Source organism: Scomber scombrus, chromosome 12 (genome assembly GCF_963691925.1).
Source record: "Scomber scombrus chromosome 12, fScoSco1.1, whole genome shotgun sequence".
Taxonomy (NCBI): Eukaryota; Metazoa; Chordata; class Actinopteri; order Scombriformes; family Scombridae; genus Scomber; species Scomber scombrus.
In genome coordinates this window covers 27,516,839-27,533,696 of record NC_084981.1, presented here as the reverse complement: position 1 = coordinate 27,533,696, position 16,858 = coordinate 27,516,839, and the positions used below count along the sequence as shown (strand labels likewise).

The 16,858-nt window shown below is 34.8% G+C and overlaps 1 protein-coding gene across 2 annotated transcripts in view; it reads left to right on the top strand.

Moving 5' to 3' along the window:
• Positions 1–102: 102 nt before the first annotated feature.
• The window catches only part of nckap1 (NCK-associated protein 1), a 48,064-nt gene continuing 31,308 nt past the window's right edge, over positions 103–16,858 (top strand). The window contains exons 1-3 of one of the 2 annotated variants that reach the window (XM_062430454.1): positions 103–402; positions 4,994–5,026; positions 15,050–15,160. In XM_062430454.1, coding sequence (XP_062286438.1) covers positions 295–402; positions 4,994–5,026; positions 15,050–15,160 — 252 coding nt within the window. In that variant the 5' untranslated portion in view covers positions 103–294. The remainder of the gene's footprint in view (positions 403–4,993; positions 5,027–15,049; positions 15,161–16,858) is intronic. The other variant, XM_062430455.1, reaches the window with a different exon arrangement.

The following is a 16,858-nucleotide window of genomic DNA, read 5'->3' as shown; positions in this document are numbered from 1 at the left end:
TGATTGTAACGAGGAGCCCCTGAACGCCTCATTCCCTAACCCTCCTCATCCCCTAAAAACACACCGAGCAGGAGCGACGGAGAGGGAGGAGAAGAAGAAGAGAGGGAGGAGAAGAAGAGGGGTGGAGCACTGTCATGAACATGGGCGACAAAAAAATCTAACAACTACACAAACCCACTGCTTCTATTCCTCTCTTTTACCTTTTTTTGTGTACTATTATATATTATTTTTTTCCAGGACTTTAATTAGCAGATTTTTCTTTTTTAACCCCGTGAACACAACACAAAGCTGAAGATGTCTCGGGGAGTGATCCAACCCAGCCAGCAAAAACTGGCTGAAAAACTCACCATCCTCAACGACAGAGGCGTCGGGATGCTGACCCGTGTGTACAACATCAAAAAGGTTCGCACACACACCCGCCTACCTACATACATTTAATATATATTACACATTTTAAAGCATCTCTAATGTTTAGCTCTCTGATGCTAGCTGTGTGTGTGTAGCTATCGCGTTAGCTTGCGGTAAAAAGTTAGCCGATGATTTCAACGACGTAGACGTGATTTTAGGAGGGATTATAAATATTTATAATGAGCAGTGTGATATATGTGTATTAAATAGAAAGCTCAGGTTAAGATCAAAGTGTTAAATTGAGAATAAAAGACAAAACACCCCTCCCCGTTCAGGGCCCGGTAATGGCGGCGGTTGGGTTAGCTCAATGCTAACGGGATAGCTCGATGTTAGCTAAATGCTAGCCAGCTGCTCAATGCTAACGGGTTATCTCAATGGGTTAGGGTTAGCTCGATACTAACAGGCTAACCAGCTGCTAAATGCTAACACAGTCGGGCGTCGTCTCTGCTCCACACCAAAAAAAACAAAAAAACAACACACAGGCACAAACAGCAGCTGTATACCTTAATCTTTTATATGACACACATATTAATCAGGTTTATTTCTATTATAAAAACATAGCTTGGCTGCTTGTAGCTTCCTCACATAAATATACTTATTTTAAAACACACTTTCAATTTATCTCCTTTTCCTCATTAAGATTAATCATTCACAGGTAAGTTGTAGTTACCATTAGCTACTGTGAAGTAATATCAATAAATTCACATTATACTAAGCCACCAGAGGGCAATATGATTAATAAAAACTGCCCTTTAAAAATAAATAAAATCAGTGTATTATTAAATAAATAAGAGCTATATGAAAATATAAGCTGTGTGTTATCTACCCCAGCTGTACTGGATAAATGACAAATAATGAACTGATCAAATAAAGGAGGGACTGTCTTAAAATAATAGTCAGGTGCCCAAATTAACACAAAAATATGTATTTATTTCTTGCTGTAATCATTCCTCCTGTTCATACTGACCATTAGAAGATCATTTTATAATGAATTTACAATGTAAAGTGATGGGAGATAAAAATCTACAGTCCTCATTTGGTGCAAAACAATGTATTTAAAAGTTGATCTGAAACTAATATGAAGCTTCAAAGTCCAAATGAGTCAAAACAAGCAGATATCTTTCAGCAAAAATACAACATACATGACACTTTAACAGATAAAACTATAATTATCTTCTTAGCTTTCATTATAATTTGATTCTCTTGTAACAGTTACTAGTAAACATTAGCATCAGTCATGTTTACCTACTGTTTATGAAGAAAGGGTCCCAACAGCTCACTTTTTCTGCATCATTCAACCAAATCTCACGCTGACAAAACTCAAGTCAGCTGATGGAGATTCTGACATGTGGTTGAAAGCTCCAGAAAAAAACCTAGTGAGTAGAAAATGTATTTAAAAGTTGATCTGAAGCTAATATGAAGCTTCAAATCAAGTAGATATCTTTCAGTGTTACAGTGTTTTTAGTGCCAAAGTCCCTCTTTTTGTTCCTATACATCCACCACAGATCAACAGGGAAACACAAAGAGGGAATTTGGTGCTTAAAAAGACTGTAAATGTGTCAGATATCAACTTAATATACATCATATTTGCTTCACGCTAACGTTTAAATACTTTGTAATGGCCAGTATGAACAGGAGGAATGATTACAGCCAGGAAAAAAACACTTTCACTTTTCATTTAGACACCTGACTGCTGTTTTAAGACACTTAAAAACATTGTGAACCTTTCCTTTAACTTGTCCTATCAGCTCAATATGTTCAGCATTTCATATTTTAACCCATTTTCAGTGGTTTTAACAAGATAAAGAAGGCAGAAAATGTTAAATCTGCTGCTACAATTCCCCCTCTTATCACAGTTTAAACACAATATATGAAAATATAACTAATGTATTAACTAACTTTACCAAATCTTGGCAGTGTGAGTATAGCAGCAGCAGCAGTACTAGTAGTAGTAGTAATGACACCAGTGGGTTTGTGGGAGAAAATGAGTAGTGGGTTTGTTTGTGTGCTTCATTATGTGTGATGAATAAAGAAAAAAAGAGGGCGAGAGAGAGAGAGAGAGGAAGAGAGAAAGAGGTCAGTCATAGTCCTACTAAAAGTTTTTAAAGAGAGCAGCGTAGAAGTTAAAACTGTCTGAAAGCTCATACTGTTTCCTATTTATTGGCATTGTGAGTCATATTACGCTGATGTGCAGTTATTTCCAAAGCTTACGGAGTTATTTCTGGATCATTTGAAGGCAACATGAGTCAAAAATGTGATTCCCCCTCAATAAATATGTTGTTTTTAATACTCACATCTGAAGTTATGTAGAAGACAGTATGAGCTATGAGACACACACAAGAGAGAGAGAGAGAGAGAGAGATTTTTGCTGCTGATTACTCTTCTTTATATACGCCCTTCCTTTCCTCCCTCCTTTCCTTCCTTCCTTCCTTCCTTTTTTTCTTTCTGTCTGTCCCCATCATCTTCATATCTATATCTCACTCACTCTACTTCTCCAAATACTTTCCATATCATTTTTTTAAGTCTCATTTTTACGTCAAGATATTTAAAAAAAACAACAACAACTTTCAGCATCTGTATTAACAGCTTCACCCCCAAAAGCTAGAAATGAAGAACCAGGACAATAATCTGTGATATTATCAAGTAAAATAAATCAGATTTTTGGTATTAATTGACACAAAATTGGAGACTGATGTTAAAATATCTAAAATTCTCACATAAATTGTGTCTTAAATGATCATTTATCATCAGCTGAGTCGCTTCGTTATGTCTCTTAACGGACGCACAGATGACCCACTTGGTCGTTTCCGGTTTCTACCCTTTGGGAGCGAGTTAATTCATCCTCATTTAAAATGGTAAAAATGATCATCATCATCATCATCATCATCATCATCAAGATCACAGCAATATTTCTTTTATCTTTTTATTCTCTGCGTATTCATCCTCATTGACATTTATTCACGCCATCGACTAAAGTTGCAGAAAACCTTTTTAAAAAATAATAATAATAATAATGTGTCCCTCTTTTTATTAATCCTTGGCTGAGTGGCATTACATTTGTTTTATTTTGTTTGCTGTGCTTTTTTAAAATCTTTTTTTTTTTTTTAGTCAGTAAATCTTCTAACATCTTTTATTTATTTATTTATTTATTTTTGTCTTGCACACACACACATGGCGCTTACAGGGTATTTATTTATCTTTAACCTTCCTCACCCTCAGGTTAACCTCACCATAGTCTCTTAAGCCAGTGTGCAGGTAGCTAACAACACCAGGTTCAAACTATATAAGTATATGATGGTCGGAGTTTGTATGAATCACTAGAGACTCAATAATAATTAATAAATAGGTTCAGACTCAGGACGTACAAACCTCACAGGACGCTAAATTATACTGTGTCAAAATAATCTCAACTCAAAGCTCCAGTAAAACTTTTTATCCCACAAAAAAATAAACTAATCAGCAAAGAGATGCATTTTAGGTTTGCTGGATTTTATACTTTATTCTGCTTAACTTTGACCCGTTGTCCTCGTTACTACACACCTTTTTGTGCCACCTAGACGTAGCAAAAGCACAATAAAATACATTTATTTAATTAACTGATTAGTACATTAATTGGCAAGTCAAGTCAATCAACAGCTGATCCCCAGTACAAAACCTTATCAAATTACTGGTCGAAACTTATTAATTTATGCTTATAATGTTGGATAAAGTTTGATATGCGGCACAAATTTGATTAATTTTAACAATAGCAACAAGCTATGACACTGCTAATCAGGTGATTGGGACTTTATTATCATTCATGCAAAGAGAAAGTGTAAATAAAAGGAAATAAATCGTTTTATACACAGGTGAATTAATTGTGTTATATAGGAAAATAAACCCGTTGTCCCCCATATAAGGGACATTATCTATTTTTAAAACTACTTCCTGTTCAATGGCGAAGCTTCATCTATTTACTTATCAGGTCCTACTAATCCTAAATATCTAGGAGAGATTAAAAATGCATACCAAGTTATTCAGTCTGTAATGAAGCTATAATAAAAAATCCTAACTTTTAAGGCACATGGGTTATGATGTCATTTTATACAATAAAGTTAATTGTTAAACTATAAAAGATCACAGCCTTTGTTAGATATCTTTTTCATAAGTGTTTGATAATCAACATCATTGCAAAAAATGTATGTTTATATTCTTTATATATAAAATGATCAGCTGATATATTTATTTTTTGGTTGTTTTTTTTTACTCCTTAATATCAGCATCAGCCTCAGAAATCCAGTATCAGTCGGCCCAATAAAAACATGAAGCTTCATTTTACATTCAAACTAATGTAATACAACAACAGCAAATACATGAATAAAAAAAAAAACAGAAATAAAATTAGTAGAAAAAATAAGTTAAAATCACACTAATTAAAAGCCAGATTAACCAAATTTGTTTTTACAGAAGGAAGTCATATCAAATATCAAAAATGCTGCAGAGACATTAGAGCCTGCAATAAATCACTAAAGAGCTGCACAGGTTAATTAATCGGATTGTGTTTTCCCCGGCATGATGGCGGACGTTTCCCGACTGATCATCTCAGAAGTCGAGCTGCTACGAAACATCTCCGAAAACGGCAAGTAAAAAAAAAAAAAAAAAAAAAAAAAAAAGAAGTAAATTTACAAATAGGCGTTTATTTGGATAAACTTGAATACATACTGGGAAGCTTAAATTGTTAGGGTTAGGGTTAGGGTTAGATAAAATAGTCAAACTTATTTTAACAGACCTGCAGTGAAAATGAATGAAGCTCAAAATGTCCTCTCATACTACTACTGTGATACTTGGCTGACTCCTGACTACAGTAATAAAACAGCAGAGTCTCGTTTATGGAAGGAAGTCAACACATATATTTATCAGATAGACAGGAAGTAACAAGCAGCAGGATGTACTGTATCTGTATCTGCTGTAACATCACTATATTAATATATATATATATATATATATATATATATATATATATATATATATATATATATCCACAGGATATAGTGTAATAACCCTATGACAGTGTTTTATTTAAACTTGCCTTAAATGAAATAATATGAATAATAATGATGATGATGATGAATTTTATATCTATGGCACCTTTCCAATCTAAAGTTACAAGGTGCTTCACATAATGTCATATACACCATTTAGGTAAAAAATAGAATTAACAGTGATAAAAACACAATAGCCATGTTGTTGTTATTATTGTTATGCTCCCCGGGTTTGTAGATGTGTCTGAACAATGTTAATCTATAATGTGCTTTAATGGAGCTGGAGGTAATTATATATAATAATAATGATAATAAACCTTTCTTAACTGAAGTTACATAATATAATATACACCATTTAGTCATAATTATTCTCTATTCTCCATCAGTTATTAATAAATGTTTGATTAATCCTCAGTGAAGCTGGCAGAAAGCAAACAAAGTCTATTCTATTTATTTATGAAGAAAAAATACATTTACAGTCACTATTTTATTCATTTAATGGTCCAGGAGAATATTTAGTCAAATATGAAGATTACAACATGTTTAAATGGTTGTTTTTTTTAATCAGGTCAAATTTGCACATTTGCATCAGCTGCACAAACATAAATAAATAATGCATTTTATTTTAATTTGTGTTTACTATGTGTCACATTAGGGAATGACCAGCTAAAATATAAGATATATGGTGTTGTTAAAGCTCTTAAATATAAAAATCGGGTCAAATTTGACCCTGAACAGCATGTAAGGGTTAAGCAAAATAAAATAAACAGAATATTATATAGTAATGTAAAGCCTCTCTGATACAATCCCTATTAAAAAAGAGCACTTTAATCTATTTTTCACAAGTTTTTTAAGGAGTTAAATCTGATATTTCTTCTTTATGGCATTTAAATCTCCTCAAGTTCATTTTTTACCTCAACTGAAATAATTAATTTGCATTGAAAATTGATAAATTGATAAATTGGCAGTTTTCTTTTGTATTTTGTACCACTGAGATTTATTTAAAAGTATTGTTGCTTTCTCTTAACTGGACACTCTGCAGTTGAGTCTCCACTGTCTTTAACTTTATTATAATATTGATTATGACTGCTGCTCCTCACTGCGTACTACGAGTATGTAGCCTGATCATAGCCTTATTATCTACAGTAGATAAAAGTAGGTTGACATTTAAAGAAAGACCCTCCTCCTTTTATCACCAGCTGCATTTTCTCACCCCTCATTTTTTAATTTCAGTCATTTTTATGAGCGATTAATGACATTTGCACAGGAATCCCATTAATGTAGTTTAATCTGAGCAGAAAAATGCAGTAAAACTAAACTTTAACAGACTTGTCGGCACATTTTTAATGATTTTTAACTTTGGATATGAGACTGATTTGATTAAAAATATGGCGGTCGTTGTCATTGAGGGCTGAAATCGATCTATTAGGTGTCGTATTTGATTGGAAAACCTGCAGATACCTTCATGAAATCTACCAATTAGACTTGTAAATGTGTTCAGTAGCTTTATATATGTTTCTTTTTCTTGTTGGTACTCATGAAGCAGTGAGAATAAAGCCTGAATACTTGAATTAAGAGGAGCTTCTGTTATGTAATACTAGCATTACTGTAGTCGTAGTCTCTTAATGTGTGTAGATTAAATCATATGGATAAAATCTAATGACTATAAAGTTAAAATCTCACTTTTTTTCTTGTCTTTACTTTCTGTTTCCTTCACTGTTTTTTGTCTGTTTTTCTTCAGCTCAGCAGATTTTATAAAAGTTAAATATCATCAAATTATTAATAATGAATCTGTGACGACTCTACAGCCTTATAACATACTTTAGGTTTATCAAGAGGAACCCAAAAAAAAACACCCAAGAAGTTTTTGTTCAGACAGGAAGTGAAAGCTAATTTAGGCCATGTGTCATCATTCAGGTCACATTTGAAAGGGTTAGGGACCTTTTCTGTGTATTAAAATTGAAAGTACAGACAGTGTTCAGTTCATCATCTTCTCTCCGTAGCTCTCATAAAAACTCAGGAGATTTATGCTCAAGTATGTTTTCCAGTCATCATTTCACTAATTCACCTGTAATCAAATCCTTCTGTTAACCTTTTCTGTAATTGTGCTGCTTCTGAAATCCTCCCCTTTTATATTCTGCCTGAACACACAAATAAATAACAACAAGGGAAAAAACACAAAACAAAACAGGAAAATCTATTGTAAATAATACAGTGATACCATTAATTCTGTTTTGATGATAATTGTATTGATTGCGCAACACATACAAACAAATAGATATTAAATAAAGTAGATTTAAAAATAAAACACCTTGTGTGAAATGAGACTGTTAGTGATTGTCAACACAGTTAATGATTATGTCAATTTTACTGTGTAGTTGTATTTCCTTCCTCCCACATAACAACAGGTTAGTGGTGTATAATATATAATATAATATATATATATACATCATGTTATATTACTTAAATACTTAACTACTTCCATTATGACCAACTTCCTCTAAAAGTACCATCACAGTCTTACTGGGAGCTTGTGAAATGAGACTATTTATTGTTGATTTAATCAGTTATTTGAATTATATTGAATTTATTTGACATTTAATTACTTAATTAGGCTGAGAAGTGCCTTAAAGATAAAGAGGGGGAAAATATTATCAATACACTTTAATAATTATGTCAGTTTTTTATCGTTTAGTTGTTTTTTTCTCTCCCTATAACTGGTTAAAGATGCATAATATACTACTTATAATAAAAGTACCATCACAGTCATACTGGGATACATGAGGACTTGGCTGTTGTTGTTTTTATTTAGTTTTATTTGTATTTATTTATTGATTTTTGTAACTGTTATCAGACTATAGTTGTTAATAATGTTGTCCAGCATCGTAATAACAAGCATTGTATCCTCACACTCACCTCACTATGCAACTATTTAAAGGAAAAAATGAAACATTCAAACATGCAATCGAAGCACCATCGGTGTGCTTTCGGAGATTAGGGACTTTTTCCACCACCGTCGGTTACTATAGCAACAGCCACGGAGCCGAAAATGTGGAGCAAATATCTCAGCCAAGGGACAAAAATACCCCCCAAAAAAAACTGCAGGGGCCAAACGTCTGTCGTCTTCACACTGTTCTCAATAAGAGAGTTTAGTCATCTATTATTATTATTATTATTATTATTATTATTATTATTATTATTATTTCAGTCCTTTTTCACACTCTTTAAAAAAAATGGTTGTGTTGTTTTGAATTTTTTTTTTAAATGTGTCTGAGTGCGTAGGTAGGGATACTTTCCAAAAAGCGTGTGTTTTAAAAAAAAAAAGAAAAAAAAAAGAAAGTGTTAATATGACCACATGTTGGCGCAGCATGTGTTTTAATTTTAATTTTTTTTATGTGTTTAAGTGAATAAAAAAAATACAAGAAATGCAACAAGTGCTGTCCCTAACTAAACTCTCAGACATAAGACACACCTGTATGAGAGCGTGCGTGTGTGTGTGTGTGTGTGTGTGTGTTTATGGGTGCTTGTGTGAGGGACCGTCAGTGATCCAGCAGTTTTTGTCTGGGTGGGCTCTTTGTTTTTGATTTCTTCTCTTCTTCTCTCCGTTCCAATGCTTCCCCCCTCTCCTATGCAGCAAGGACAAGTTTGGAAGGTTTGCAAAGTTTATCACCTTCCACTGATGAAACCCCCCCTTCCTCCTCTCCTCTCCGCTCCGCTCCCTCGTTCACCCTTCCTCCTCCTCCTTCCTCCTCCTCCTCCTCCTCCTCCTCCTCCTCCTCCTGGCTACCTGTACTGATCTGTTGGTCCTCTCCTTTGTGCCTCACTCCTGTTTCATGTTTGAATTATTTGTAATGCTAAGACGTTAAAAGGCTGGGCTCCATTCACTGTCAAGTTTTTACCAACCCCCCCATACTCCATTGATATTCATTGACTTACTTATGATGCCCGCATTTTCACACATGCACACACACACACACACACACACACACACACACATACACACATACATGGTCTTTTCCGTGCTTTAATTGGGCATAAGTGCACATATTTTAGTGAAAGTTCCCAGTCCAACTTGATGATCACAACTATTAAATATATATATTTAGTATCTATATTGAGCCATAGAAATGTTTAAACCTGCAACTAACAGTGATTTAATGATTGATTAGCCTCTCAATACCTCTCTTTTGATTAATAGACAAGTTGTTTGATCTATAAAATGTCAGAAAATGGTCAAATATCTCTCACGAACCCAAGAGGCAACCTGAAATATCTTGCTTTGTCCAAACATATAGGTCACAAACCAAAGATAGCAAGTTTATTATCAGAAAATACTCAGTTTTAAGAGGCTGGAATCAAAGAATTTGGACATTTTTCCTTAAAAAATGGTGAATCTGTTATTTAAAGAGGTGGCAATTAAGTTTGTTTATCGGTCGACTAATTGATTTAATATACTCATTCTTGCAGCTCGAGGAGTTTGGATTATATTCAACTGTTAATGAGTAATCTATAGATACATTAACTGCTCCTATTTACATGTTTGGTTGAGAAAAGAGTATTTAATTGATTTGATTTGGCATTTAAATGACCACTTTACTTAATTACTTCCAATTAAGATGACTCTACCTCTGCTTCTAATAATAATAACTTCATTTGTTTTAATACCTTTTATTCAGAAAATGCAGCTCATCAACACAAAGTGCCTCACAATAAAAATGCATGAAAGGAAAAACATAAAAAAAAGAAAGAAACACATGAAAAATAATGTAAAATAAAATAAGATAGATAAGATATTCCTTTATTAGTCCCACAGTGGGGAAATGTACATTATTGCAGCAGCAAATGCATATAAACAAAACAAAAAGAGCATCAGTAGAAAGATTAAAGATCAATAAATAAGTACAAAAGCAATAAAAAGACAATAGTAATAAAGAACATGTAGTAAAAAAAGAAAGTAACATAGTAATATTGGTGGTTGAATGATAATATACCTGATTTTATTGTTATTGCACTGTTTTTAAAGTGGAAAAGTACATTTATAGACATATTTAAAGCACAGTTAAAGTGACTAACAGTGTACCAATAATACAGATATTGCAGTGTTGTGTACATTAGACAGTGTAGTTGTGAAATTATAGTAATAATAATGGTAATAATAGTAAAGAATAGTGCATATTAAAGCTAGAATAAGTATTATAATGTAACCAGGTAGTCAGCTGGTGCTTGTAGTGGGTTTGTTTTGAGTGGTTTTGTTCCTAATCACATGAGACCATCCATTGTTTTCTAGCTCTTTTCTTCTCAGCAGTTAATCCCTTCTTTAAGAAAATAACATTTCACACATAAACAAAACTCCGCATTTATCTTAGTGGGGAGAAGTGTGTTCTGCGTGGTCTCACCAGTCGTCACGCTGAAGGATCACCGAGAAGTTACCGCAGGTTTAATGTTTTAAATGTTTTATCCAGCAATTAGAAATCATCATAATTGGCTCTCAGATGTAGGATTTTCTTCCTCCCTAAATGTGGGTCTCCCTGCCATATTTCGTGCCCCTTTGTTATAATTGGTACCTGGAGTGTAGAGACGATGGTGGAGGCGAGACTTAAGGTCTGTTCTGGTATCCAGGCAACAGCTCCCCTTACTCCTCCCTGACCACCGCTGACTCTCTCTCAGCTTATTCCCATGCCCCCCCCCCCTACCCTTCATTCACCATGCCTCTCCTCTCTCCTCTCTCCTTCCATCCATCCTCTCATCAAACCCCCCCACCTCCCACCCCCCACCCGAACCCACCCAGCCAGCTTATCTGCACTAGTCACCACCAGCACTAATGGACAACTCCACTCCATTATTTAAATGACAAATGGCTTTTTTTCCTATTAGTCCTGTGATGCTAAGCAGCTAGTTAATTATGTTAGATAATAGTAGAGTATTATTAGTAGTAGTTATATTAGGTTAAATGAACTGGTGAGATGCTGTTTTAGTAGTGTGGCTACATCCGCAAAATAAAAAACTATGCTACCATCATAAAAAAAACAACTCTGAAAGGACCATTTTGGAGGTTTTGCATGTTTTAGCCCATTAATTACAACCCAAACTTCCAGCAGTGCACACTACTGCCAACCATTATCTCCAAAAAAAATGTTAATTACGTTTTATTCCTTCGTCAAAGTCATGTCATTGTCACCTGAGAACAGACTGTAACAACTACTCTTATATGTGGTGCGTTCAAGTGCACGTGGGAAGATTACTAAAGCCACCACATCATCAAACTGTGTAGCAGAAAACTCCCAAAATAAATACAGATAATCAGAATATTGTGTATTTTGGTATTTGCATATAATAAAAAAAAAAGTGTTTCAGATGTCGGAGCTTCCTACAGTCACTTGAACGCACCAGAAAGTAAGTAAATACATCAGTAGTGTTTATTGATAGATCTCCCTCTACAGCAAGAATCCCAAATTGCTTAAAAATGGATAAAAATAGAGCTTAAAATCAACAAATACAGTCAAACTGCTGTCAGATAGTGAGCATGGGGCTTGTCTGTGCAGGGTTTTAAAGAGGCTCACATTCCTAAAACCAAACCTGAGGGGCAACAGGAATGCTGCTGCAAAGCCTACGGGGTCAAACAAGTATCATTTATAGTTTTAAGTTTGGGCTAAAACATGGAAAACAGTATGCAGTCCTTATTTCATACCAATCATTACCAACGTTTAATGTATTAATCAAACAGTGCTTTTTGTTTTTTAATTGTTTTTCTTTTGAACTCTGCAGTTCCCCGGCGTGAGTCAAAGGGTAACTAACATTTAGAGAGACTAGAGTGTAGTTGAGTGGTGTTGAAGATTAGAAGAAGAGGCAAAATTTAAAAGAAAAAAAAAAAGGCTTGTGCTTTTTGCAATTGCATGAATTCCAGCAGTCACATGTCGATTCTTTGTCTTCTCATTTTTAGTACATTTAAAAGCACACCGAAAATATTACAGTTTCATTGGCTAATAGATGTTGAAAGTGAGCGCTAATGGCTGTTAAAGTTGTGAAATTGGGTCTCAGGGTTCAGAGAGAGAGAAAAGCGTTATTATTATGGATCCCACTGACGACCTCGCCCCCCCACTCTGCCTCTGATTGGCTGCTTACCCCTTAACGCTATATGACACATCCATTAATGTGGTCATATTTTCTGTTATATTGTGAATATTTTAACTTTTTTTTTTTAAGGTGGAGGCTTTAAATAAGACCATTTGAGTTTTCTGCCTCTACTTCTTTTCATAATGTCATTTTTTTCGTGTAAATTATAACAAAATAAACTAAACTTAACCCCCAAACCAACAAAATCCAACGAGTACGACCCAATCGGAGGCAGAGTAGGGTCGGGGTCTTGGCACGAAAACCAACGGGATCCATAATAACAAGCTGAGACTCATCCTCAAGAGCTCAACAAGCTTGTTAAACTAGCTGCTAATTAATTAGTGAACTGGCTTCAGTAGTAATTAGCTTTATAGCATTTTGTTAGTTATAGTTTGTTGGATTTTTAATGGTGTTTTAGGCTGTTTGGGATGTTTTTTTTTAATCCCCACTTTGCACCATTTTGCATCCCATGTTGAATTAAAGATGCAAAATGGCAGCAAATGCTTAAGCTGTAGTTTTGTAGCAGCAGTCGTAGTTAGCCTGGTGTGAGTTTATTTTAAAGAGTGATGAAGCGTTAAGTTTTCTATATATATTACAAAACCCAACATGATGTCACATTTTACTTACTGCAGCTTTAATGTGACATCATTGATTTTTAAAGCTTATGTTTCATCACTCGTTTAAAGTCCCAGAGGGTGTTGGTGTTGGTGGTGTGTCGTTCACTGCTGTGCTCGTGTGAACTAGCATGTGTGTGTGTTTTGCTGTGGTTTCATTTTGTATCGGCACAAGTTTCATCGCCATGCAAACTGAAATCTGACAAAATGGTTTTAATGGTTTGTGTGGTTGTGGTTGAAGCCTTGTCCGCTTCATTTAGCATCAGATACATTTTTATTTTATTGTTTACATTTTTTTTTTTTTAGTCTTTTTTGTTATTTTTATGGCTTTTTTTCTATAAATGTGTGCTTCCACTTTTTCTTAAACTTTTAAACTTTCAATTATTATTATAACCACACGAGGAACTGAATCCTTTACAGCGGTCTGTTCACCTCCCAAAACAAAACAAAAAAAGGCGCTGACCTCTTCTGTGGGATTGTTCCTCTTTGTGTGTGTGTGTGAGCGTGTGTGTGAGCGTGTGTGTGTGTGTGAGTGTTGACAGCCAAGAAGATGAAAAAAAAGTTTACACCCTCACTCTTGTTTTTTTTTTGTTTTTTGTTTTTTATGGCACATGCATGGACTACATCTTCCTCACTCATTCACGACTACACTACCCATAATGCATGAGTGCTGTTGCTTCCTGCTAGAGTCAGGCAGGGCTGATTAAAGGCTGATAAAGCAACACTTTTAAAGATGAGTGGAAGATTTTAAAATATTAATGAAGAGAAGAAAAAAAGAAAGAAATTAGCTTTTGCAGGTGTAGACGACAAGAAATATATCCTTTTAATTTAAATTGAATTAAATGAAAGAGGTTTTTCTCTCTTTGTCTCTTTTCTGCTCTCTCATTTCTGTCGAGTCATTACTCAGTCGCCCCTTACTGTGTGCCCTCTTTCTCTCTTTCTCTCTTTCTCTCCACTGCTCCATTCACTCCCTTCTTCACTCTACACCCGTCCTCCATCTCTCTGGCTAACCAATGGATGGCTCGGAGACTTTAAACTGAACCCCCCCCCTCTCATTTACCCGGGACTCTCTCAGTGGTTCTCTGCCTCTCTGTGTTGTGGGGTAACTTTTAATAAAAGATAACATTTAATTATTAGATTACTAAAAAATTACACTGCCAATATGAAGGAAAATACAGTATAATTATTACATTATCAGTATCTTTATAATAAGTTGAGTATCTCCACAGCACAGCAGGCGACAACCACTGATCAATGCAAGCTCTCTCTCTGGCTCTTTTGTCTCTTTACAACAGTCGAACCTGGTTTATCCAAACATGAAAAACACAAACTTCCAAACTTCTTTTTTTTTTATGATTCTTTTCCATTTTTTGTGAATATATTAAAAATTCAAGCAAAGTGGAAAATCTCTCATCTCCAAAACCCCTTCTTCCCCTTCTCCACCTTTTTGATTGTGCATATTTTTTTAAGGTGGAATCTCCTCGTTGACACGTGCATCTAAAAAAAAAAAAAAAAAAAAAAATTAGACTGCACGGTGTCAACGCATCAAGTTTGTTTGTGTTTGTTTTCATGTCTTGAATACACCTCCAGGTTTGGAAAATCTCACTTAAATGTCAGTAATGTTGATATTTCATCCACCTGAACCCCCTTTACCACCTTAAATCTGGGCCGGGATAAACCAGTTTTCACTGCACCCACTAAATGTTTCCCCCCCCCCTCCCTCCTCAGTGGTGATCACACATCTAACATGCCTGAAACTCAAAGAAATAAACTGCTAGAATAACACGAATGACATAATAAAGACATTAAAAAAAGAGCCATGTAATCTATTTTATATATAATTTGGGTTTTTTGTGTCTCTCCTCCTCACCTCCTCCGTTTTCTCCTCCGCAGGCATGTGGCGATCCCAAGGCCAAGCCGTCGTACCTCGTCGATAAGAACTTGGAGTCGGCGGTTAAATTTATCGTCAGGAAGTTTCCCGCCGTGGAGACGAGGAATAATAACGTGAGTAGAGATGATGATGATGATGATGATGCTTTACATTTTAAATCAAGCTTAATTAGGATACATTTATGGACATTTTATTCTATTAAAAAACACATATGAGGCTGTTTTTCGGTCCTGAACGTGTTGCAAATTGCACAATAATTATAAAAAAGTTAGGTGAAAATAATTAAATGAAACTTAACTTTTGTCTTATTTACTGGGATAATTGATAGTGACATGAACAAATTAACAAAATTAATTAAAAAGTTGGATAATTTGCTTGTTAAAAACTAAATAAAGTAGAGATAACACCAACTGCTAATGACTTTTAAAGCTGTATTTATATTGTGTGCTGGTAGTCATTCCCTGTTGCTTTCACTTCCTGTCAGCTTTCAAAATAAGGCATTAAAAGTCATTATTTTTAAATCAGTGAGCTAATTATTATTATCCAGTTAATTCAGTAATCGTTTATTGTGACATTTCTGTTTTATTTCTGATATTTAAAGACAACTATTTAATTAAAAAGAATCAAAAGTAATGCCTTAACTTAGTTTTTTTTTTACTTTGAAAATACCAAAGTGAGGAATTTATTAAGGTTTATTTTAAGTTAAATCCTGTGTAATGATTACGCTAACCACCAAAGCTGAGTATAAGTGAATTAATTGTCCAAATTTAGATGATTTAGGTGATTTTCGTCTGTTTTTAATAGAAATGTTTATTATTAAATCATACAAACGTATATTTACTCACTTTACTGGCAGATTGTCCTTTTTTGAATTGTTTGAGCTGATTTGTGTGTGTGTGTGTGTGTGTGTGTGTGTGTGTGTGTGTGTGTGTGTGTGTGTGTGTGTGTGTGTGTGTGTGTGTGTGTGTGTGTGTGTGTGTGTGTGTGTGTGTGTGTGTGTGTGTGTGTGTGTGTGTGTGTGTGTGTACATGTATAAGTGCGTGTGTGTGGAGTGTGTACATGTATAAGTGCGTGTGTGTGGAGTGTGTACATGTATAAGTGCTTGTGTGTGTGTGTGTACATGTATAAGTACGTGTGTGTGTGTACATGTATAAGTGTGTGTATGTGTGGTATGTCGAGTGAACTAAACGCAGTCATTTTCTCATCAAATGTTTTCTTTCAGCTTTACTTGTTAGCTTCTGCAATATGTGTGTTTATGTGAAACTGTTGTTTAACAAACAGCTGTGTGTGTATGTACGTATGTGTGTGTGTATGTACGTGTGTGTGTGTGTGTAGCTAACAGCTTTATTGAGTATAACTGTGCATACAGAGTTGTCTCTTACGTTGTTTTTCTGCTTTGTTTCTGTGTTGTTTGTGTTCTGCATGCTAAACTTGGCTTATTCCGGACTTGTGCTTTTTGGTAAGTTTTTGTATCTAAGTTTTTGTACTTTTTTTTTAGTTCATGTTACTTCAGTTTTGTAATGTAATTTCTTTTTTTTAAGCTATTTTGGAGTGTCTTTTTTGTGTTTGGTTTGCTGTGCTTTCTCTTCTCTCTTTCATCTTCTGCTGGCAGCATTTTTATTTTTTGACTTTCTTCTTCTTCTTCTTATCCATCCACTCAGTGACTGTGTGGCTGGTTTAACCACCTGGTTGCTAGTTGGCTTAATTGAATAGATGACCGACCGATCGACTGGTTGTTTGAGTGAATAATGGCGCTTTTCCACTAAACAGTTTCAGCACGACTCGCCTCGACTCGGCACGGTTCCTTTTCC